The 24,924-nt window shown below is 46.6% G+C and overlaps 1 protein-coding gene across 1 annotated transcript; it reads right to left on the bottom strand.

The window, feature by feature from the left end:
- Positions 1 to 8,561: 8,561 nt before the first annotated feature.
- SCD (stearoyl-CoA desaturase) lies at positions 8,562 to 24,313 on the bottom strand. The gene is made up of 6 exons (XM_055424883.2): positions 23,868 to 24,313; positions 23,063 to 23,345; positions 19,066 to 19,196; positions 17,117 to 17,322; positions 15,323 to 15,555; positions 8,562 to 12,603 (listed from the first exon to the last, which is right to left on the bottom strand). The coding sequence occupies exons 1-6, from the start codon at positions 23,892 to 23,894 to the stop codon at positions 12,404 to 12,406; spliced, it is 1,080 nt and encodes a 359-aa protein (XP_055280858.1). The 5' UTR covers positions 23,895 to 24,313; the 3' UTR covers positions 8,562 to 12,403.
- Positions 24,314 to 24,924: the final 611 nt, after the last annotated feature.

The raw sequence follows: 24,924 nt of genomic DNA, 5'->3' as shown, positions 1-24,924 counted from the left end.
GCCTTGATTCCTGTCAAGGTGCAAAAAGTTTACATTACTTGGTACAGATGTTAACACGATGATGAAAAAAGACAAACAAAGGTTTAATATTATTATGAAGTTCATTGTGGTCTCAAAGATCCCTGAAAGCTTCTTGGGGGATCTCCAGGTGTATATGGATCACATGTTGAAAGCTCCTGCATTTAATGCCTCTCTCGAAGTCATGCATTTAGTTTCACTTGAAACTAGGACCTATTAACTCCTCATCTAGTAGTTTCTCCATTATATTGCAGAATGCCAAAATGAGTGGTACAGATAATAAAATATAATGTGCACCCATATTAAAGCCAAATAATCAAATACATGCTATGAACCTGAATGTTCATAGCAGCACTATTTACAACAGCCAAGATATGGAAGCAACCCAAATGCCCCTCAACAGACAGGTGGATGAAGAAGATGTGGCATATATGTACACACACACACACACACACATATATATATACAATGGAATTTTGTGTGCGTATGTGCTCAGTCATGTCCAGCTCTTTGTGACCCTGTGAGGCTCCTCTGTCCATGGGATTTTCCAGTCAAGAATACTGAAGTGGGTTGCCATTCCTTTCTTCAAGGGATCTTCCCGACCCAGGGACTGAACCCACGTCTCCTGTGTCTCCTGCAATGGCAGGCAGATTCTTTACCACTGAGCCATCTGGGAAATCCCACAATGGAACTTTACTCAGACATTAAGAAAAAATGAAATTTTGCCGTTTGCAGCACCATAGATGGACCTAGAGAATATTACGTTTAGTAAAATAAGGCAGACAGAGAAAGACAGATACTGTACTATATCACTCATGTGCAATCTAAATAACACAAATAAATTTAAAAAATAACAGAAATGAACGTATATGCAAAATAGAAACAGACTCACAGAAAACAAACTAGTGGGAAGGGGAGAGTGGAAAATTAGGGGTATGGAGTTAAGAGACATCAACTACTGTATATAAAATAGAGAAACAGGGATATATTGTATAGTACAGAGAATTATAGCCATTATCTTATGATAACTTTTACTCGAGTATAATCTGTAAAAAAAAAAAACATACTGAATCACTATGCTGTATCAGTTCAGTTCAATTCAGTCAGTCTACCTGAAATTAATGTAATATTATAAATCAACTATACTTCAATAAAACACAATAATAATAAAATTTCTACCAGAGGCCTACTTTGAAATGCAGCTAGTTGTTATCAGCCAGACATGACCATTTTAAGCTCCTCTATTCCAGGCCATAAAGGTAATTTAAATAGATGTGCTTAAAACCATAAAGAGATGGGATATTGCTTAGACAATCAAAAGAGGCAAGGTGGACATCCATTCCACAGACTGAAAACAACAAAATTTAACTTCTATCACCTTGAGAAATGGCTTTCATGTGCTTAAAATCGTAGAGTCTTAAAATTAGGTGGAACCTGGGACTTCCCTGCAGGTCTAGTAGTTAAGACTTCACCTTTCAATGCAGGGAATGAGGGTTCAATCTCTGGTCGGAGAGCTAAGATCCCACATTCCTCACAGCCAAAAATCCAAAGCATAAAAATTGAAACAATATTGTAATAAATTCAATAAAGACTTTTTTAAAAAGTTAAATATTTTTTAAGAATTAGGTGGAATCAAAGAGGTAAGCTTGTCCATTATCACACCCCATACAAGAGGTGGGACAAATCCAGTGAGGAGTGTCTTACTTCTCCCAAGACCTGTAACAGCTGTCCTTGGATCTCATTTTTCTTATAGGGCCCCCATATGTATATAATTGAATTTTATTATCTCTTGTTAATCTATCTCATGTCAATTTAATTCTTAGAACAACAGACAAACCTAGAAAGGGAAGAGGAAAAAGTTTTTCCTTCTTCACCATTACCCTTTCCTTTGCCACTGACCAAGCCCTTCTTACGTTCCAGGCACCATGCCACTTAATTCCCAGAATAACTCTATGAAATAGATACCATCGACAGCCACTTCTCCTTTTCTAAGGCATTATGGTTTGAGGATGTTTGGCAATTGTATATAGCTGTGTTACTACTGTCTCAATCAGCATATAGAAGAGTTCCCCCCCCCCTAAAATTTCCATCATGCCCATTTGCAGTCATATATGTAATTTTTAAAAATAATTTTGTACATACTATTTTTTTAAAACGAATGCTTCTCTTAACAAGATTTATTAAACATCTTCTGATGGCAATAATTTTACGAGATAATCTTAATTTCTGCACAGTAGTCTATTAAATGAACGTTTCATAATTTAGGGGCTTCCCTGGTGACTCAGAGGTTAAAGTGTCTGCCTCTAATGCGGGAGACCCCGGTTCGATCCCTGGGTCGGGAAGATCCCCTGGAGAAGGAAAGGGTAACCCACTCCAGTATTCTTGCCTGGAGAATCCCATGGACAGAGAAGCCTGGTGGGCTACAGTCCATGGGTCGCAAAGAGTCGGACACGACTGAGCGACTTCACTTAACTTTCATAATTTATTTAACCAATGTCCTTTTGTCATATATCTGGTTTTTTTCCTGGAATTAATATTTTACTTCTCATATGCTGTTCTCGTTGGCTTGCTTGTTTTTCCTCTTATCTCATACTTGCTAGTCCAGGTTGTGCTGACTGTGTGTCCTCTTTCTTCCTGTTAAGTGTCAGTATTCCCCAAGATTCTGTTGCTGAATCTGCTTACTGTGCAGTCCCTTCCCAGGTGATCCGTTTTCTTCCTAGTTTCAGGATAAATCCCTTAGATCTCATCTTTATTTCTCTTCCTAGCACTAAGATCCTTATTCCCAAAAGTCTACTAGGTATTTTTTCCACATAGATATTCTTGTAATTTCAACTCCACATACTGAAAACTGAACTCCTAAACTCTTTCCAAAATCTGCTTCTCTTTTTTAAAATACCTATTTCAGTTACTTCAGGTGCTTCCTTTCCAGTCAAACAGGAGTGAAACCTCAAAGTCATTTCTGACTACTCTCCCGGGTCATCTCTCATGCGTGCTAAGCTGCTTCAGTCGCGTCCAATTCTTTGTGACCCCATGGGCTGTAGCCCACCAGGTTCCTCTGTCCATGGGATTCTAAAGGCAAGAATACTGGAGTGAGTTGCCATGCCCTCTTCCAGGGGATCTTCCCCACCCAAATATCAAACCTGTGTCTCTTCTGTCTCCTGCCTTGGCAGGATCATTATTTACCGCTAGCGCTACCTGGGAAGCATCCAATCAATTAAATGCTATCGATTTGACTCCAAAAGACCTCTCAACCTGGGCCTGTCCTTTCCATTTGGCCATTACTATCCTAGTGTTTAGGTCTCATGACCTCCTAACTGATCTTCCAGCCCTAATCTGATCCTTCCTTGATCTGCTCTTTATGTTAACTTTCTGAATCATCAGAGATAACTTTTGGAAAAACGGAGATTATTTTCTTCTCCTGCATGAAAATAACTGGTGGCTCCCGGGGCTCTGTGTCACTCACGGAAGCATGTTTAAACGCTCCAGGCCGGCTTTCCAGGCCTCTCTCCACGTTGCACTCCAAGTCCTGCATGTTCCAGTTACATTCAGTCCTCACCGCTCCCAAACACGTTCTTGCTTCTGCTCTACCCTGTGACTATCCAGTCTTTAGCCTGTTTTGCTGATCCTTTGCTCTTTGCCTTTTACTGACAGGTGTTTGCACTACTGATGGTGAGAATAAAAATTAGCTCTGCCTACTGGCCTGTTGTGGTCAGCAACGTCGCACCGCCTGCAAGGCAATCATGGATTAAGAGCCCATATTGATAATCCTGAGTCAGGGAGGGGCTGGCAGTGAGGGAGGAGAAACTGTCTCTGTACAATTTTTCGCAGCAGAGAAGCACAGGATCTGTGCTGGGAAGGAAGACAGTGTTCTCCATTCGTTTATAACGCCCTCCTAGGATTCTATGTGCAGCTGTCTCCCCAGCCGAGTGTTGTTTCAGTATTTTCCCCATTCCAGTGAATGGCAAACTGAGGTCTAGGGAGAGCCTGAACTCTGAGTCAGGCTCCCCTCCCCAAAACGGGCGACAACCGACCTGTGTGATTCAAAGAGAGAGAGGCTATAAGGATAGCACCGCCTGATTGGCGCAGACGGAGTCAGACAAGCTTGTGGGCTGCTGATTGGCTCCCGCCTGATCAGGCGCTGTTGGGCTGTTATAAATGTAAATAGCTCTGTGACCAGCAGTAACCCCGGTGAGAGGGGGTGGAGAGGGAGGCTCTTCCTCTCCATTCATGTCTGCGCCCAGCCAGGCCCTGACAAGCTCAGACAGGCAGGCCCTTTAGCAGGGGGGATGGGCAGCACAAGGCTCGGGGTTGTGTCTTCGAGATCTTTAAGATTGAGATGAGAGTTAAAACACTCGCCTGAAGAGCTCAGCCAAGGTTGGCAGCTTCCACACGGAGCTGCTTCCTTTCTGTTCTCAGTTTTGGCTGTTTAAGACAGTTTAATGGAATATTCTGTGTGAGGAGGGAAGTGTTGGAGGGCGCTGGGAAGGTCGTTTTATGGGATAACATAAATGGCTGTGGTGGGTGTGCCACAGGGAGATGGAAGCCTGCCCTCTGTTCCTGGTCACAGAATCCTGTTTGTTGAAGCGGCAAGAGCAGAGGCAAAGCATAAGGCCAGAGGGGCTCCTGTTGCCCCGGTTTATGGGGGGGATCATCTTTCTTCTAGAGGTGCAGGTTCTCCCATCCTCTACCCCCAGGGAAAGGGAAGTCACTGGGGACTGGGCTTTCTTGCAAGTAGGGATCAGGAAAGGAACAAATGGGTACATGTTAAGTATAAAGGGTGAAAAAAAAAAGACTATGTGTGATATGAGCATTGCTTGTGGAAACATAAATCGTGCATCTGCTGTGGAAAACAGTTTGGTGGTTCTGCAAAGAGTTTAATGTAGGATTGCCATATAATCTAGCCATTCCTCTCCTAGGTATAAACCCAAATAAATTGTAGACCGGACTCAATTTTGGGGGGCTTCTCAGGTGGTTCAGTGGTAAAGAATCCTCCTGGATCCCTGGGTTGGGAAGAGCCCTTGGGGGAGGAAATGGTAACCCACTCCAATATTCTTGCCTGGAAAACCCCATAGACAGAGGAGCCTGGCGGACTACAGTCCATGGGGTCGCAGCAGAGTCAGATGTGAGTGAGCATGCACACACTCAATTTCTTACACACAAGTGTTCATAGCAACACGATTCACAATAGTCAAAGGTGGAAACAACAGAGGAATAGAGAAAGCAATTGTGGTATATTTATACAATGGTATATTATTTGGCATTAAAAAGGAATGAAGTACTGATAAATACTACAGCGTGGGTGACCCTCAAAAGCACTGTGCTGAGAGGAGGAAGCCAGACACAGAAGGTTTGTGTGGACAGAAGCTCACATCTTGTAGGATCCTATTTGCATGAAATATCCTGAGTAGGTAGATCCATAGAGACAGAAAGCAGACTGGAGGTTTCCAGGGGCTGGCATGAGGGAGACTTGGAGAGTGTGGAACAAATCCCAAGTCTTCTTTTGGGGTGAAGGAAAGGTTTCAGAACTGTATAGAAGTTGGGGTTGCACAGTGTTCCGTATGGACTAAGATGTCACCCTATTGTTGTTCACTTTAAAATGGCTAACTTTATGGTATGTGCTGCTGCTGCTGCTGCTAAGTCGCTTCAGTCGTGTCCGACTCTGTGCGACCCCATAGACCGCAGCCCACCAGGCTCTCCCGTCCCTGGGATTCTCCAGCAAGAACACTGGAGTGGGTTGCCAGTATGTGAGTTTTACTTAAAACATATGGATATGAAGCAAGCAAAGAAAAAGACTGAAGGGTGAATCCTCACTGCTGTTCAGAATTCTCTGACTGTGCAGTCTGCCCTTTCATTTTCGTTTTCCTCTGGTCAGTCACAAAGCCTAGCCTGACCCTAGCTGTTCCCTGCTCCTACAGGAGACGGCCAAAAGGAGAGGCCCCACCCACCCACCCAGGCCCTTCTGGATGGTCCTGACCTGGCCATAGAAAGGCCGCATGAGTCAGCACAGCAGACACCTGGGCTTTGTGAGCTCTCTGTGGCTTGGGTGCAGTAGGCTGGGCAGGCCAGGGTGGGAGAGGGGGAATCCTGGGTCTGGAAAAGGGGAAGGCCCTGCCTCCGGCAATCCTAGTATAGAATCTCAACTGCATGGAACCTGCAATTAAGGTCTGTGGCATTTGCTCCAAAGTCAGCATACAAGAAGCAGAACTTTGCCTGTGGCTTAGTAAGTTAACTATCGGTCACAGAATACAACTCCCACTCCCTGTGACATTTCACACAGTTTGTTGTAGAGACAGAATTTAAAATGAGATGTGAGATCTTTCAATAATTTTATCAAACATAGATTGTTTAGGTGCAGGAGACATTTCTAAAAGAAGAGATACCCTTAAAGTAAAGTGAAGTCACTCAGTCGTGTCCAACTCTTTGCAACCCCATGGACTGTAGCCTGTCAGGCTCCTTCGTCCATGGAATTTTCCAGGCAAGGATACTGGAGTGGGTTGCCATTTCCTTCTCCAAGAGATACTGCTGCTGCTGCTGCTGCTGCTGCGAAGTCGCTTCAGTCATGTCCAACTCTGTGTGACCCCATAGACGACAGCCCACCAGGCTCCCCCGTCCATGGGATTCTCCAGGCAAGAACACTGGAGTGGATTGCCATTTCCTTCTCCAATGTGTGAAAGTGAAAAGTGAAAGTGAGGTCACTCAGTCGGACACGACTGAGTGACCCCATGGACTGCAGCCCACCAGGCTCCTCCATCCATGGGATTTTCTAGGCGAGAGTACTGGAGTGGCTAAGGATCTCAAAATGTGACAGAGGGGTGGAGTACCATTTGCAAAAGTTTAGAGGAAATGTCAGATAGGTTTCTATTATCAGAGAGGTTAAAACTCAGGTGTGGGTGAATGTTAAAACAGGTCACAAGGTGGCATGAGTTGGGTTCTTCTGGACCAGAGAACGCATCTGCAATTTGACTTTGCATAAATTTAGCTCCCTGCCACCGCAGCCGGGCTTTGCCTCTGTGTAAAACTGCATCTCACCGGCCATCTACTCGCATATGAGATTTGTGCACTCCAGATTTACCTAGATGGTTATCGACTTCACACTCATATGGAGAGCAGTTAATGAGTGAACTTCTGGAACTGGATCACAGAATCGTTGCTCACTGCCACAGTGTTTTTTCTCCCAGTGAATTCGGTTCCCTCATCAGTAAAACTGGGGTAACCAGAGCACTTACCTCACATACAATGAGAAAATGCACTCATGTCAAGTGCTTGCTACAGTGCCTGGCTATGTTATCATGGCGTCTGCGGGTCTGGTGGACTTAGAACTCAGATTTCCAGCACCAAAAGGTTGTGGGATTTCTGTTGATGCTTGGCCTCAATCCCTCTATCTAATATAGAACATGGTACATTTGTGAACTTTTCAAAGGAGTTTGGTATCACAAATATATCATTCTAGATAGGCTTTAGTTTACAGCAACTGCTGTTTTTACATGTGGTTGGTGTCTCTGTCTCCAAGACAAAGGTAAGACTTGGAAGGAACAGGGCAATTATAGAGCAACGGGAAAAAATGTCCAACCCGAACCTTTCAAACAAAATAGAGGGAAAGGGGTGGAAAGCCAGATATTGGTTAAGAAAGTGCACCATCAACTTATTAAGGTCTGGCAAGACCTCAGTGAATATAGACTTGATGTTGGATGCTCAGAATCAGAGAGATACTTGTCCAAGGTGAGGTTAACTTTACATTAAGAAGTGAGGGAGGCTGGTTCTGGTGAATGTTTAGAAGCCCAGGCATCGACCAGGTAGCTCCTGTTGGAAAATGAAGCTCTCTCAAACCATAAAACGTCCTTCTCTTTTCCAGATTCTCAGATGTGGTGGTGGTGGTTTAGTCACTGTCATGTCCAACTCTTGCAACCCCATGGACTATAGCCTGCCAGGCTCCTCTGTCCATTGGGATTTTCCAGGCAATACTGGAGCGAGTTGCCATTTCCTTCTCTAGTCTCAGATAAGGTAGTAAAAGCTGAAAACCTTTTCCCCCTAATGATCACGAAGTCCTCTCTATTCCAGGAATTTACAAGCTTTTCCTTGAATTTTTTTCCTGTCTTCCTGCTGCTGTTAATCAGCATTTTCAGGAAGCTTTATTCCCCTGAGGGACCATGTTTTTGTTTCCATTTCAGACGAATGACCTGGATGGCCCAGGCTTGCCAGGTACAGAACTGCTTTCCAAAGAGTGTCTCCTGCTGCTCCCTTCCTCTCTGTTTCTCTATTTTGGGCTCATGTGACCCTGGGACACACAGGAGACCTAGTATTTCCCCAGACCCAAAGTGCTTGCTGGTGTTAACATGTTTATCTAATGGCAGCAGACTCCTGGATTCCTGCTGCCAAGGCTGAGTTTAACCTAAAGTTACCCCTAGAAGGGCAGGAGGGCAGGGCAGGTTACTGGGGTATGAGTCAACCATTGTGGTTTCTACTTCTTTTTCACTCTTAAAGGTACAGGAACAGGATATAAACAGGGTGGTGAAGAGACTGAATCACAGACAAAAAAACTCAGACACAGGGCAATCAGATTCACTTTTATTATGAACAAACACAATCTCAGATCAGTACAACTAGCTTCAGAGTTGATATTAATAGAAATTATTCCAAAATTATTCATAGGCCACAAATAACTATCCCACATAAAAAGGGAAAAATCCCACCCAATCAAGGAAAAGGTATCCTGTGTATGTTTCCATGGCAATGAGTTTATGCATTCTCAGATTTTGTCTGGCTAGTTATCCACCCCTTATCTAATGCATTTATTCAATCTCTCAGAGAGAACCATATAGATTCCTGATTGCATCCAGGACACGTGGTTCATGGTGGACACACTTCACGGTGGATACTGCTACTATAAAAATACTCAGGACTTAAGAGAATTCCAAGATGCTTTATAAAAAGCATTAGTCATGCCTCAAAACTGCCCTTTGAGGTAGGTCAGTATTATTATCCCATTTTAACAGAAGGAAAACTGAGGCACATTATAGTTAAATGACTTGCCCAGGGTCACACAGCAAGTCAGTGGCACAGTGGTAGGACCGGCCCTGGCCTTAACCACCCATATAACTTTGACATCAAGCTTTCTTGAACTTTTCATGATGACCCATCTGAGCTACACTTACAGAGAATACACTCAGGATACTAGCTAACCAGGAGGAAAAATTTCCATTTTAAATGCTACAACCATCTTTTAATCTAAAAAAAAAATAATAATAATAAATCAAATACATTCAAAATTCCTTCTACCCTCCATCAAATGCGGGCAATTAAGAAAAATAGCCCTAAGCAAAGTTTCCAAAATGAAGCCCAGAAGGGAATCCTGCAAATAGCTATACTGATCATTCTCTAACCAGGCCCCCTTTTATATCAGCCACTTCTGCAGGCTCTGGGGTGCAAAGGGACTCCACAGAGGGAGCAGGGAGGGAGCAGAGCAGGCTCAGAGGCAACACTATTTAGAAAAGATGTAAGGCATCCAGATAAATTGTCAGCATACCCACAAAGCAAGGACTGTTAGAAATTCAGACACCATCAGATCTGAGTTTCTGGGTCATTAATGTGTCATTTGAATTTAGCTTTAGAACCTTAAAAACAGTATTCCTTACTCAGTAGACAACCCCCACCTACACAAGTACAAGTACCCTGGGCCCAAGGACACCATCCAGCCTTGTGTAGCATCACGGTATAGATCAGATCCATGGAACACAATTAGAATAGAAAGATAAGTTGTTTTTGATCATCAGTTGTAAAGCATGCATCTGATGACCTGTGGAATTAAAACTACCCCAAAGGCATTTCCAAGGGGTAGGTGCTTCGGTCAGAGGATCTAATCTACAGTGATCTTCCATTAGATTATTTTTTTCCTACTGAGAGGAACAGCTCAAAAGACAAGGATGCCTTTAGTTCAGCCCAAGCCTTGTCCTCCATCTATTCAATTAATACAGGAAGAAATGCCCTCTTCCTTTCCATCCTTGGAGCTCAACAGTGGCAGAGCATTTGGTATTGTATATTTTCAACCTTAAATAGAATAAAGCCAGGCTTCTGCCTTGACAACTGAGGTTACAGGGACAGAGGGACCCAAGGTTCTTCCAACAGTCCTCTATATACTATTGTCTGCCCTAGACTGTTGTGGGGAATGCTGGTTAGTTTGCTGAACAGAGATACTGTTCAGCAAAGTTCATGGCATCTCACATCCTAAGCCTCAGTGAAGGTCTTATGGTATACCCTGGCTCCCTCCAGGGGGCTGAGGCCACCTTCTGAGTGAGGCACTTTGGAACCTGCCTTTGCTTCTTGTGCTTCCCAGTGAAGGCTAGGCTCCCCCTGCTTCTGCAAGCATTGCACTGTCCGCTGGGAGCACTGACTCAGGATAGGCAGCTTACCCACTAAGCTGGGGGCATCCAGCATGCTCTCTGGTCCTGACCCAGACAGAGGAGACTAAAATCAAATCCTCTTTTGCTCCATGGCATAACATGAGCATTCGGCTTGGCCATGCCTCATGAGTGCAAATGCCTGTGCCTGGGATGTTTCTAGCAGGGTTTGCCAGCCTTGTCTAGAGTCATCAGTGTGGTAGGGAGCACAAGGATATAGATGGAGACTCTGGAGGCCAAGTGAAAGTGGCAGCTTGCTCAACTTTGTAAAGAGAAACAGTGGTTCAGTGACCCTGACCATTCTGTTGGTAAGAGAGGGAATGACTTGGACCGCAATAGCCATCACTGCCTCTGAATACACACAGAAGAGGCTTGCCTGTCCAGAGAAAGAAGGAAACATCGAGGAGACAGAACAGCAGGAGAAAGTGGACAGAGAGGGCAGGGCCAAGAATCGATAGGGTAGTGAAGAGATTCCTACCCCATCCCCCAGCCAGTCCTATATTTTCAGCTAGAAGTTAATAGAAGAAATAAGTGAAAGGGTTCAACACTGTGGGGAGAAGCCTTCTAATGCTTTCTCAGTCCAAGGAGAAAGTGGAATTAATGAAATGAACCCAACATCTAACTTGTTTGTATAACCAGCTTCCATATCAGGACACCCAACAACTTACTCAGTAACCTTCTGAATCCCCCAGCAATGTGATCTCAGAGCCTTTCTTTTATAACCTTATCTCTTAGGAACTGCCTCCAGACCCTGTCCCTCAACCTCTCCATCTCCTGTCCAGCAGCGAGAGGAAAGGAGACAACCTGGCTAATTCTTCCTCTTCTTCAAGCCCCGCTCTCTTTCAGAGGGAAATACTCTGAGAGAATTACTTTAATATTCCAACCAAAGTACCCATGTATACATAGCTTTATGTTTGACCCAACTCCGCCTCCTGAAATTCTTTCTTTTTTGGGAGGCAGCTATGCTCACAACCATACTACCAACTCATCTCTTTTTTTGAAGTCTCAAATGCTGTAGCCATCTTCTTACTATGAGGGGAGCTGACCAATATCCCAAAGATGGCAGAGTAGAAGATGAAAGAATTTTGACAATTTCCTGAGCTGCTGGAGTCAGCAATTCTGGAAACAACCAACCTCAAGATTTCTTGTTATCTAGAATAAGAAATCTTCCTGTTATCAAAGAAACAATTCGTCTGCAGCAGAGACCACTTTTAGCACAAACTAAATGCTTCTTCTTTATCGTCAGCCTAAAGTATATCAGGACATTGAGATTTGCTTTTGAGTTCTAGGACTGCCCTGCTCCACGGCTATTTCCCAGTCAGAGTCAGGAGAGAAAGGGAGCATGCTGGGTGATGGGCAGACAGGGGTGTCTGATCACAGCAAGAGTTTCCTGTCTTGTTTCCCACTTCAACTCATCCTATTTATCAATCATACCACGCATGCTGACTCTCTCCCCTGACAATTTACCTGTTTTTGCAGTTTGGTGCCAAAATACAGTTATTTTTCCATTTCATCTAGCAAAAGCCTGGGCTGAAGATCATCAGGGCCCTTCCCATAAGATTCTGTCATATCTCTAGCTCAAGACATCAACCTTAAAGCTCAGACAGCTCAAGGAAAGGGTCAGCTGGGGCAAAGACCACTAGTTTTAGACTACAGAAGGGTTGTCTAGGCTTTGGAAGCTGGAAACCCACCAATGACTGACCAACTGCTTGCCTGGGGGGCAATGAGGAGAAAGAGAAGGGACAAAACAAAGGGAAGGATAATGGGAACAGAAAATAAAGAAGATAAGAGAAGAAATAAGAACATGAGCTTAGCATCATAAAGGCAGAGTTGTTGGCTTTCAATTTAAAAAGAAAATTTTAAAGAATACTGTACTGTAATGGGTTAACGTCATCTTTAGCATCCTGGTAGCATTATTCAGTAGTTAATAAACAGAACATTAAACCTCTGCCCAGCTGGCTTTTGGAAAAGGAAACCAAGGGACCACACACTCAGCCACTCTTGTAGCTTTCCTCTCCAGTTCTTTTAATCCTGGCCAAGATGGCAGCCTTGGATACTTTCTTCCGGTCATAAGCCAGACCAATGGCAGCCATGCAATCAATGAAGAATGTGGTAAAGTTGATGTGCCAGCGGTACTCACTGGCAGAGTAGTCATAAGGAAAGGTGTGGTGGTAGTTGTGGAAGCCTTCACCTGGAACAAAAGCAGAGAAAAGTTAGGCAGCTATACTGTGGATTGTTGGCTTCTTGATCTTGGCACTCTGGTTCCCCAGAAGAATGCCTCACACCTAGTAGAAACCTGTTGCTGTTGAATGAATGAATGAAGCTAGTCTTTTAAACTCTGAACCAAATAGATCCCCTCAGAGGCATCTTAAGAAATGACTGGAGAGAACCTGGTCACCATGGCTCTCTGGGAACCTTTGTGGGATGAGGGCTGGCAGTTTCTCTGAGAAGATAAGATGATTTGAGAGAAACTGCTATCAGTAGGAATGGGTTTTAGACTAGAAAACTCCAGAGCTTCACTACATACTGGTATATGACCCTAAAGGCTCTGTGTATATGTGCATGTGTTTGAGTGGAGAGAGAGTCCAGAATGAAGAACTTTTACTGGGTTTCTTACAAAGATGAGCAAAGGAGCATACTTTCCCCCACTGCATGGGCACTGTCTCCAAGGGTTGAAGGTACCAAGAGAACTGGGCAACCCAGTCAAAAGTCAGAAGAAAGGAGGCCTAGCCCAGGGGCCTAAGTTTCCTCAGCTTCTACTGGTTCAGAGTGGACTGTTTCAGGTCCTAATTTTTTGAGCTTTCACCCTAGGGGTGATGCTGATAACACAGAAGCTCTCTGAGGGAATAAGAATCAAAAAGCTTAGGTATTCCTTCTAACCACTAAAATTCTGAAATGAGCAGTTCACTTTGCTGGACAGAGGAAAATCAAAGAAATTCTAGGTTCAGAATAATTTCTTTAATGAGTCAAGCTATGGAAACTCCATAGACAGAGTTCTCCAGTCCGAGGCAGGATCTTCTTTGTGAACCACATTCAATAACAATACCCTTATGAGGCTGGGGTAAAGCTGGGTAAAGAATAGCTAATAAAAGAGTGTGCTGAGCCCTTTGAAGATGAAAGAGCCCCAGTACAGTAATAATGACATTAATAACTAACAAGGAAGGAAGCCCTGTGATGGGAATAACACCATCCAGGGCACCATCTCAAGGTTTGTTCACAGTGTGGATCATCAGTTTATTCAATGTGAACTGAGTAGGAGGGGAGGACAACCCCAAGGCTAAAGGTACTGATGGAAGATCGCTAATTTCCATAAATGACTTTGCAACTAGGCTCTGTCTAAGCACTAGCTAGGCCCACACTTATCAGATTTAAAACAATCACACACACACATGGTGCCAAGAGAGGAAAGAAAGAGGAGGAAGGTTAGTGGGCAAAAGAAGGATGAGACTCTGTAACTGGAACAGCAAGATATAGCTAAAAGAGGCTCAAGCGGGAAGGTTAGCTCTGGCAGAGAGAAGATGAGCCTGTGACTGGGGGTGGGGAGGTAATTCAAGAAGAACAAGATTAGAATGGCAGGGAAGCAGGGGAAACAGGCGACCAGAGAACAAAGGGTGAGGTGATAAGTGGGGAGCAACAGGGATGAAGGAACGAATAATAAGTGAGATACTGACAGCCACTCTGAATAGGCTTGCGGGAGCTCACAACAGATCTGTTTGCAGTACAGGACTGATCTCATTCCAGAAACCTTCCATGACATTCACTGGTTTTCTATGAAAATAGCCTATAATGTGATTGATTTCAAATACGGTTCAGAGTAAGAACATGTAAACAGTACACGGCGTCTAGAAGGAGGGAAAGATACATGAAAATTAAAAAGGAATGAAAAAATGTCTTTAGTACAGAGACAAATAAAAAAGAAAAAGATGGTCAGGGTTGAGAATATAAAGGAAGGTTTTAAAGAGAACTGAGTGACGGCTAAGCCATGGCACATGTACATGTGTGGAGCAGGGAGGTTACCTATCTATGCTGTATGACCAGAAGCACAGATCCTTTTCTGATCCTCTTCTGATCACTGGAAGAGGCTGTGGGGTCTGCCTAAGGAAACTTAATTCCAGGCCAGAGTCAGGTCTATATTTAGCTGAAAAGAGTGACAGACCAAAAAAAAAAAAAAAGAAAATGGAGACAGATGGCAGAACCCTGTTGTCTGGCTATTGGAACAGGAATGGTAGAAACAAATTCCTGAATAGTCAGCATTAGGTCAGTGAGTAATTGCTTTACTGGGAGTTTCCTAAGTCACACTGTGGGGAGGGAGTGTTCCCAGCACAGCAGAGAAACAGAAGAGAGAAAAAGGATAAGAGAAGAGAGTGGTAGGTGGTGATAAAGGGCCACCAACAGTTGCTTTGATGTCCTTCATACTGGCATCACCGGGCAGTAAGGCACGTGATACACTTCAAATATTGCCCCTCTGAACACAGGAAGGTGATAGAAGCTTATTGAGTTAAACGACAAGTATTTGTTTTGTATATCACGTCTAAATATAAAACACTTGGCTTTCTGGCCACCTAGATGACCCTACTCTTCTATTTATGCATTTCCTGCTCCAAGCAAGACTCCCACCCAGATCAGAGATGACTGGGAAGAGAACAGCCCAAAGGGTCTCATCATACATAGCATTTGTGGATTGCTCTTAAACTTGGAATTAAAGGCATTGTTATTTTTCACCCTTTTCTTTTTACATAGGACTTGTTGCTTAACTTTCAAGGGCTCTCTAATACTGTCCCTTAGTTTCATGGTGGAATGACATATGGAGAGGGGTCATAAAACAGGTAAGTCTAGTTCTTCTGGCTCGTAACCTAATACCCTAAGCAGCAGACCACTAGACGTGGTCTTGCTGTGGACTGCTGACTTACCCACAGCTCCCAGTGAAACCAGGATATTCTCTCGGGGGTTGATGGTCTTGTCGTAAGGGCGATATCCATACATATGGGCAGCACTGTTCACCAGCCAGGTGGCGTTGAGCCCAGCGGCATAACGGAAAAGGGTGGCAAAAAACAGGCTGTTTTGAAACGTTTCACCCCATAGATACCACGGCACTAGTGTGGGCAGGATGAAGCACAACACCAGGACACCAGGTTTGTAGTACCTGCATTGAGAGATCACACGCTCAGTGAGTGGGGAGAAGACACTGAGACCTTCCTGATTTTCTACCCTCACAGGGCTGGGCTGTCCCTTTCTACACTGACAGTACAGTGTGGCATGCAACAGAACAAGAGGGAATGGGCAAGGAAATTTTCTGAGAACATAGTGTTATTAACATACTTCTGAGATGAGGTAATGAGGGGTTAAATGACTTTTCTAGGGTCACACTACCAGGAAGTGGTGGAGCAAGGACTGGAATGCTTCATCACCTGACTCTAAATCCATTGCTCTCTTTTACTACTTCAGGGAAACAGACAGGGTCCAAATTACAGACTGAGTTCTCCTTCCCGGGTTTTTCCGTTCTGCCTTTGGGCTTCCTTTTCCTTTCAGCAGTGCTCTTTGCAGAATCTATGTTTAAGTCAATCTTTATTTTTTATTTGGCCACAGCGGGTGGCACGAGGGGATCTTAGTTCCCGGACCAGAGATCAAACCCATGCCCCGTGTATGTGTGGGGTCTTAACCACTGGACCACCAGGAAAGTCCCCAGAATTTTTGCTTAGTATGTTGTCTTCATCTCCTGCTAGCCAGGAATCTTTCTCATCTTTCCTCTTCTTCTCCCTCAGAGAGGCACCCCAAATGTCCTAGATGCCAGCAGATCTGTCCCTCTGGAGGCCCTGTTCCATTCTTCCTCCTCCCAAAGGTACAGCATGCATCGACATTACCAGGGAACTGATTTCCTAGATGCCGTCAGCAGTTAAGTCTGCTACTCTTGTATCATTAGTAACCCCTGCTGCCTTCAACTCCTCTCCATTCCTACCACTATTTCCCCGCACGGAAACCCAAGACTTCCCCACCTCTTTAGTTCAATGCCTTCTCTCATCCACCTCAGAGCTACCTTTCTAAAGCACAACTCCAACCATGCCACCTTCTGGCTCAAAAACCTTTCCAAGGTTTCCTATTGTTTAGGTTGAATTAAACCTTGTCTGCTTGTAAGACTCCATAACAATGGCATCAGTCTCTGTTGCTAGTCTTCTTTCCTACCACGCCCTGTATTTCAAGCAAAAGGACTCTGTTGCAGGAACACGCTTCAGCTCTTTCTTTCTGTTTGCACTGTCCCCCCACCTACCTGCCCTGTGCCATCCATCAGTGGATTCCAAAGCTACTTTCTTCATAAGCCCTTCCCTGATGCTCCCCACTCTACAGCCTCCCTCCCCTTTGTGCCTCTCCTCGCTATGGCAAATATTTTGCCATGTATCATAGGTATTTGGACACTTGGCTTATCCTTCCACTCCCCAATAAGCTATGAACTCCTTAAAGGTAAGGACTATGACACATTTGGCTTTGTATCCATGACCGTCCTAGGTCAACAAACGTTTGTTGAATTTAATTGGCTTAGGTAGCTCAGTCTATGGCTCTGGGCCCATGGGTTATTAAAAATTAGGGTTTTAAATTATAATCTGAGATATGGAAACCAAGTAAATTTCTCAGCTCATGTTGACAAGTCCTAGGAGAAAAAAGGGGGTCCTCAAATGCCAGGTCCCCAGCTCCATCATCATGTCACTCACCTCCTCTGGAACATCACCAGCTTCTCGGCTCTTAGGTCAGATAAATTTAGCGTAGCACCCTTTTCTCTGACAGCCGGGTGTTTGCGCACAAGCAGCCAACCCACATGAGAGAAGAAAAAGCCACGTCGGGAATTGTGGGGATCAGCATCCGTTTCTGAAAACTTGTGGTGGGCACGGTGATCTCGGGACCATTCAAAAACGTCATTCTAGAGGAACAGAGAAGAGGAATGAAGGCCTGCAGAGAGACACCCTCTCAGGGGAATTCCAATTGCCGGTGTCTTCCAGAGCCTACAGCTCTCAGCCCAACCTCACAAAATACCTAGGAGTTGGTGCTCCAAAGGAGAAGTCATGGAGTTGCCTCCTCTCCTCCCTAAACTTGCTGCTGAAGCATAAGTGGAAAAGCAACTTCAAGTCTCAGGACCACATGAACAGGGTTGACTGCTTCTCGAGGGTTATGTGGTGGGTGGAATGCAGGAAGACTATACAGGGCTCAAAGTTTCATTAGGAGGGAACACTGCAATTCTTCAAGTAAGAAATGGGGTGTGGGGTGCCTAATCCCTGAGTGTGGTAACAGGAGGCAGGCAGCCTTGTGTCTTAGCATCCTGGTTAATGGATGAAGCTGTAGGCAGCTCCATTCTGATGCCTTGGCAAGAGATACCTCATACAACTCGAAAAAGCCAGACCGATAAATCACGATATGACCACATTCCCAAATGGCCTCTGGGACTCTTTCCATCCCAGAGGGTGTGCCAATCTCTCTTCCTTTTTTTGCCCCGTGGGGACAATATCAGGAGCCTTTGAGGCATTAAGGCATATGGCAGAGATGATTATGCTGCTGCTGCTGCTGCTGCTAAGTCACTTCAGTCGTGTCCGACTCTGTGTGACCCCATAGACGGAAGCCCACCAGGCTCCCCCATCCCTGGGATTCTCCAGGCAAGAACACTGGAGTGGGTTGCCATTTCCTTCTCCAATGTGTGGAAGTGAAAAGTGAAAGTGAAGTCTCTCAGTCGTGTCCGACCCTTAGCGACCCCATGGACTACAGCCTACCAGGCTCCTCCATTCATGGGATTTTCTAGGCAATAGTACTGGGGTGGCTTGCCATTGCCTTCTCCGGATGATTATGCAACCGTGGGATACTGTCATGGAGAAGGGAACTAATTGGGCTTCCCTGTGTTTCCCTCTTGTTCCAAGCTAGGCCCCTCACTACATGCTATCTTTTGCCCTTTGCTACTGCTTAATAACTACAAGTTCTCTTTTTCCAGTCCCCTTCATTCTATCTCTGCGAAAAACTTTCTGCTTCAACAAACCTCAACACTTGACTTAGGCAGCCTGGTAACCCATTAAAAGGACCATAATGTTGGTCTACCTAAACCCTCAGTGACACAATTTCCCCTTCTGTGAAATGGGGATAACAATAGTACCTACCTCCTAAGATTGTTGTGAGGGTTTAATGAGGCAATCTATGTCAAGTGCTTAGAATAGTGCCATATAGTTAGCACTATAAAAGTGTTTGATCGTCTCACCTGAAAACAACAGAGTTTAAAAGAAGAATCTGTGAAACATTAACTTCAACCCCATTGTGATAGAGTCCTAAGACATCCACCCAGAGTTGTGAATGTTTTGTCTAGTGTCTGCCCATGAAGCCAGGCTCAGCTCTTGCCTTATGAAAGACCACAACAGCCAGACTGGGTGATAACAGAGGTTCAAAAATGACCCTACACACTGACAGTATTTCCTCTTAATCTCCTACTTGCCTCTGCCAGTCACTCAGAAGTATCCTTATGTTTTATGGACTCTGGGACTGAACCTGAATTTCACCACAAGGAGAGAGGAAAGTGAAGTGGCTGTCCAGGTGCTGTCCCTCTCCAGGCACTGATCACCTCCATTCCGCCACCAGCTCATTGATAAAGAGTGAGGAGAAAAAGAGCTGAGCACAGCTGGCTTCTCACCTGGAACGCCATGGTGTTGGCGATGATCAGGAAGACCCGCAGGGGCAGCCGAGCTTTGTAGGTTCGGTGACTCCACAGGCGATGGGCCCCTGCTGTGATGCCCAGGGCACCCGTCACATAGTAGAATAACACTGCCAGGATAAGACAGGGCAGGCAGTCACTAACCTGGGAAAGTGTTTGCATGATGTTTTCCTCAGGTTAGAGTGTGTGTAGGCTCCCGGTGAGGATCTGCTTTTCCCTGAATTCCAGGCATACCTTGATCTCTTAGGCTCCTTTGATTTTAATCACTTGAAAAATATCATCCCCTCTCATCATCTAACCTAGGAGCTGGAATAAGCTTAGGAGTCCCAGGGAACTTCAGAAAGGCAGGAGAGAGAAGAGGGCTTTTACCCGCTGGCTACTTGGCATTCTCAGTCATGAGGGATATTCTCCCAAGTCCCGTCTCCTCTCACCTTCTGCTAAACTTCTTCAATGTTTTAAGGCCCACAGACCACTACGGCAGTGCTGAAGACCCATAGGCAAGGGTGGTATTAAAAATATTTAACAGACAGTATAGTCTGGGCACTGACCCATTTGAGGGTTCTTGGGTTCTAGGGGACATTAAGGGGGCTCAGAACTAGGACTATTTACCAAGTGGTCCAAAAACCTTTTAGCAGGCAATGTGGCCACAGGAGGGGAAAATTCACCCTGCACATCAGTCATAGCTGCAGTGTCTTAAGCTTCGCCAAGGATTTTATGTTTTCTGATTCACTAGATACCTTGAAAGGGGTTTAATATCCCTCGCTTTGTGGCTGAAAAAACAGATGCTCAGCGAAGTTAAGCGTTTATCTGTGGTCACATGGCTAGGAAATGGAGACATGGCTTGAAAGTAGATTTTTGTCTCAAAAGTGGTTCATGTTCCGGAAGTCTGGCACGAGGATGTATACCATCCACCTCCCCAAGATATGCCCACAGTTCCATGGCATGTCTCACCAGATATGTCTCGTCTTTGCCGCGTCCCTCTGCCAGCCCATACTCCAGCTGGCAAGGCTAATTCTAGATAATGGCAGGACAGGCTCAAAGTTGCCCAACACTGTCATGCTTCACCTTCCCGGAGGCCTGCAGGCTCCAGGCGCCAGATAGAGTCTCTAACTGGGAGGTGGGTTGCTGGGCAACCCAACAGCCACCCACCTTCCTCTGCTCAATAGCTCTAGGGAGGCAGGGGCTGAAGCCTTGGTAGAGCAGCGACTATTGACAATGTTTCATTCCTAGGGAAGCGCTAGAAACAATAGATTCTCAGTGGCCACTGAACTTAGTTGCAGTTGGAGACACTGCACACTGTAACAAATCGTTCTGTGTTCTTCTCCTGCCACAGATGCCAGTTTCCTAAACAAGCCCCCACCCCACACATCTTCCTCTACCCTATCCAATTTCTCCTACAGGACAGGAGGAGAGCCATGGAGCCAGAGTCTGTCCCGGTGGGTGTTCCTCTACTCAAAGCCTTCTGGACTGGGTTGGGGCCTTAGGTGAGTTGCTGGTCCCTGGGCATGTGGTAATAGCCTTTCAGATACCGTATCTGTCTGCATCTACACCTGGATAGATGACAGTTGAGCCACAGCCACCAATCAACAAGGGTAAAGGAAAAGGTCTTTGGGCACAGAAGAAGCACTCAGCTCAGAGGCAAAGAAGCTCCTAGGGTTGTTTCATGCCACAGGAGACCCTGGCAAGTTGACTCAGAAAAGTACCTAAGATCCCAGCATTAACAGAGGAATTGGAAAAAGGACTCAAACCCTCTGGTGCCTTTTTCTATTAGCACCTCTAAGCCTATCTACTAGAAGGCTCTGAGTTAGTTGGAAATTCATTCTCTATTAAAGTCCAAATTGATGGTTAAGCAAAACCTCCATTTTAGTCCTAAGAAAGAGACTGGAGAAGTTTGCCCCATGGTCCCTCCATGTAGCCAGAGAAATCTCTTCAGCCCTTCCCTCAAGGCGGTTCTGAGACACCAAAACTGCTCAGTCATGAGAAATGCTGGAATCACAACCATTTGCTAATTTAACACCATCCTTAGGGATAAAACAAGAAAAGGTAAAGCAAAGCTCCTGAACTCTGAGGACCCTCTGACCTTCCCCCTACCCCCCTTTTGTTCCTGAAGACAAAAGTTCTGATATCCCCACACCAAACCAGTCATTCCATCAGCTAAGCCATCCACCACAGGGCCCAGGGACAGGAGTATAAAAGTCACCATCCAGTCTCCATGTGACACATTTCTCTGTCCAAAGGCACAGCACACACCCGTGGGCAGAGCACCAAAAAGGTAGCGGGCACAGCCCTGGTTTGGGGACAGCATTCTGCCTCCTGCACTAGCAGCCAAGGGAAAGGAGTGAGCAGCAGCATCTGGTCAAGCTTGGGACTTTACGAGGAGGCTTTCAGGGACTCTTGGGACTGGAAGGGGCTTGCAGGTGACCAAACACCTGGTGAAGACTTCTCTACTGGGGAGAAGGGGTGGAGAGAGGAGTCCGAGGCCTCCCTGGGGAAATCCCTATCCTGCTCCTGATTCCTCAATTTGAACTGAAATTCCAGAACTCAAGTTCTGCTGGGTTCTCAGAAGGACTAGAGAACAGATGTGCCCCTCCCCTCAAAAATAAGAGCTCTTCCTGGTCTGCAGATGAAATGATTTCATCGGTGCCTGGCTGGCCCCAGCAATAAACACATGTGAAAAAGCACTACCTTTCTAATCTTAAAAAAAAGTATTATTTTCCCCAATGTGTTCCTTGAAAAACTGAGAGAGGGGATCTACCCAGCTGAATTTCTGTCCATAAATTACCAAGAGGATTCCTCCCAAAAGCTCCACACACCAGATCCACCACCTTTAGACCAAAGAGGTTCTGGAGGACTTGGCTGAAACTTGGCCCACCCACCCTTCTATGTAACTCCCCTCCAAGAGTGCAGCTGTCTGCAAGCACCCCACATCCAAGACTGCTCTGGAAGACCTACAGTTGTTTTCTGGAGGGGGAGTTCTGGCCTGCGCCTCTCAGAGAGTGCTGATGTGCCCCACCCTCCCATCCCTGGTCTTTAGAGTTCTCTGTTTTCCCCTTCCCAAGCCAGACTCATAGTGGCAGAGGTGGGAATGCCTGCAGAGCGCATGTATGTGTGCAGGCGGCAGGGCCCTGCTATCAGCCCAAGCCCATGGATTCCTGAAAGAGCTGAGCTAAGGGCAGGCAGGTCAGGGATAAATTGGGGACTGTCCCCCTCACTGCAGCAGCCTGAAGGCCAGGGTTGCCCGGGCCTGGGAGAGAAGGGCTGGAGCAGGATGGGTGTGGAATGGGAGGGACATGGAACACTTCTTGAACCTTATTTCATTCTAAGAACATTTTGTCGAGTGGCATGTACAGTTGAGACCTACACGGAGTCACAGATCAATCACCTGTGTATACTAGGTTACAAAGGAGCCTTCTTCATCTGTTTATGTAACCAAGAAGCCTGAAAGGGCCAAGGGTCAGGGCAAAATAAGTTTGTGGATGACCACCACTCTGTTCCTCTACTACTAACTCTCTTCCTGAGCCGTTGTTCTTATTACCCCATGACTAGACTCAGCTTAAGCCCTCTAAAGTCACTCATCTAGTCCCACGTCCCCATGCCTCCCGTAGGGACCTTGATTCTTTCCTGGGTGGCAGGGCTGGGACAAGCAGTCAAGCAAAATACTTAAAACAGAAAACCTCTTTCAGAGAAAGCTTTCTCTCTGGCATAGGTCTGCTCATGTCAAAACCTGAGGCCCATGGTCACAGGGCTCCAGCCCCAACACTGAAATTAAAAGATCCCCTGGAGTGGACGCTCCTACATCCCAAACCCCCTAGGCTCTGTTCCCAGGCCACCCAGTCTCTCAGGACACCAAAGAGAAATGGCTGGGAAAACCTCAGCCTGGAGGGGCTGGTGTTTATACTCTATGTAAGATCTTATTTAACTAAAAGAGTGGAGAGAACCTGGGGTACTGGGTTGGGAGGACATGGGAACTTCTTACCCCAGAGAAAGGTGTATATCTTGCAGGTGGGGATCAATATGATCCCATACAGGGCTCCCAAGTGTAACAGAGCCATGAGGATGATGTTTCTCCAAACATACTCAAGCTTGGGCTTTGGACCCTCCTTATCCTGGTAAGTTGGGTCATAGATGTCATCTCTCATTTCAGGGCGGATGTCTTCTTCCAAGCATAGGGGAGTCTTCTCCAATTTGCCCCCTCCATTCTGCAGGACCCTGGAAGGAGGTGCTGTGATGGTGGTGGTGGTTGTGTAGGAGCTAGAGATCTGGAAGGGAGAGGGAGTGGAGGGTCAAGAGAGAGGAGAGGGCACGTGGAGGTAGTAGGGACCACTTCATTCCCTAATCAAGCTGGGGGAAGGGCGGGGGATAGGCACAGACCTGGTCCCAATACCCAGGTTACCTGAGGGCAAGGTCTATGGCAGAGGGAAGACAGGGAAGTCCCCAGAACTAGGCAGAGACTGGGAAGAGGAGGTGAAGCCTCAAGGTGAAGGGGAAATAGAGGAGTGAAACACTAGCACCCCAACGAGCACACAAAGGAAAGCCCGCATACCTACATACAGAAGGCCACCGGCAGGACCAGGTCTCTCTTTAAAGCTTAAGAAACCAAAGTTGGAGACCTAAGTTCGCAAATTACACTCCCCATTCCCAGCAAACTGAAGGCAGTACAACTCGCAAAAGATGGCTATGTTCTCCAGCGGTGATCTTAACTTTTCTCCAGTGAGTCACCTAGAAGCCCCACCAGCACCCGCGAAGCCGGGGTCTGGGGGCCATTACTCGGAAGCTCTCACCTCCTCTTGCAGCAAGTGGGCCGGCATCTGGGCTCTCGGACCCTGGGATCACTTTCTCAGGTCTGAGACTGCGGAGCGGAGTTTGGGGCAGTCCGAACTGCGCGCAGACTAGTTCCTGAGACTGCTTTTGCGTGGCGATGCGTGGCGATCCGCGGCGATCCGCGGGCTGCACTCGGGACCTTCCGCTGCACGGTACGCGCTGGATCGGTGTCCGGACCCGACCTGCTGTGCTGGGGATTTAAAGGCTAGGGCTGGCAGCGGGTGACTGTGTCCCGTATTTCCTCAGACCCCTTTTATTCGCTGCCAACAAGAGGCAGAGTGCGCAGAGTTGGCTCACCGTGGGAGATCCGCAAGGGCGGGAGAGGGGAGGAGACAGAGAGCCGAGGCGTGCTGGGGGCCGGAGAAGCAAGAACTGGATGCTGCAGACACACCGCGGCTTGGCCGCCGCAGCCCCTGCCTCTGCCCCTGCCCCTGGGGAAATGCTAATGGGCTTCTGTAGACTCTGGCGCGTCATTGGCCGAAGGGAATTTGGTGCCACCTCGTCCTGCCGTTGCCATTGGCTCGGCGCAATCTGCTGTTCCCTCTGCCGCGAGCTCCTCACTCCCCCTCCCCTCCCTTTCTCCTCGGCTTCTCTTCCAGTGGCTGCTGGGCCTCTACCGGGCACCCTGCCGCCTCGGAGGCGCTCGGGAAGAGGGAAAGGACCCGGTCGGGGAACGGCGCGGGGATGCATGCCAGCCCAGGACTGGCCCCGAGCAATTCGCAAATGGATGGGCACTGGGGAAGTTTCCCGGGAAAGAGTGGGGAAACCACGCGGGCGACCACTTCACACAACTCCACCCCAGCCTTCCCGCTCGCCTAGACGCGTAGGAGGGGAGACGTGCCCTCAAACCCGGGTCCCGGGCCGCGCGCCCGGCGAAGCCCCGCCTCCGTCTGCGGCGAGCGCCGCGGGGATGCGGGGTAGCGGGCGGGGGGCGGTTCGGTCGGCCGGCGGAACAATGGCTAAGCCCCGCCCACCAGCGGGGCCGAGCTAACCCGCGACTGCTGAACGTGCCTGCGG

The sequence above is a fragment of the Moschus berezovskii genome, chromosome 12 (assembly GCF_049115385.1).
Source record: "Moschus berezovskii isolate FMDL1 chromosome 12, NW_MosBer_1.0, whole genome shotgun sequence".
Lineage (NCBI taxonomy): Eukaryota > Metazoa > Chordata > Mammalia > Artiodactyla > Moschidae > Moschus > Moschus berezovskii.
This window is presented reverse-complemented; position numbering and strand designations above follow the sequence as displayed.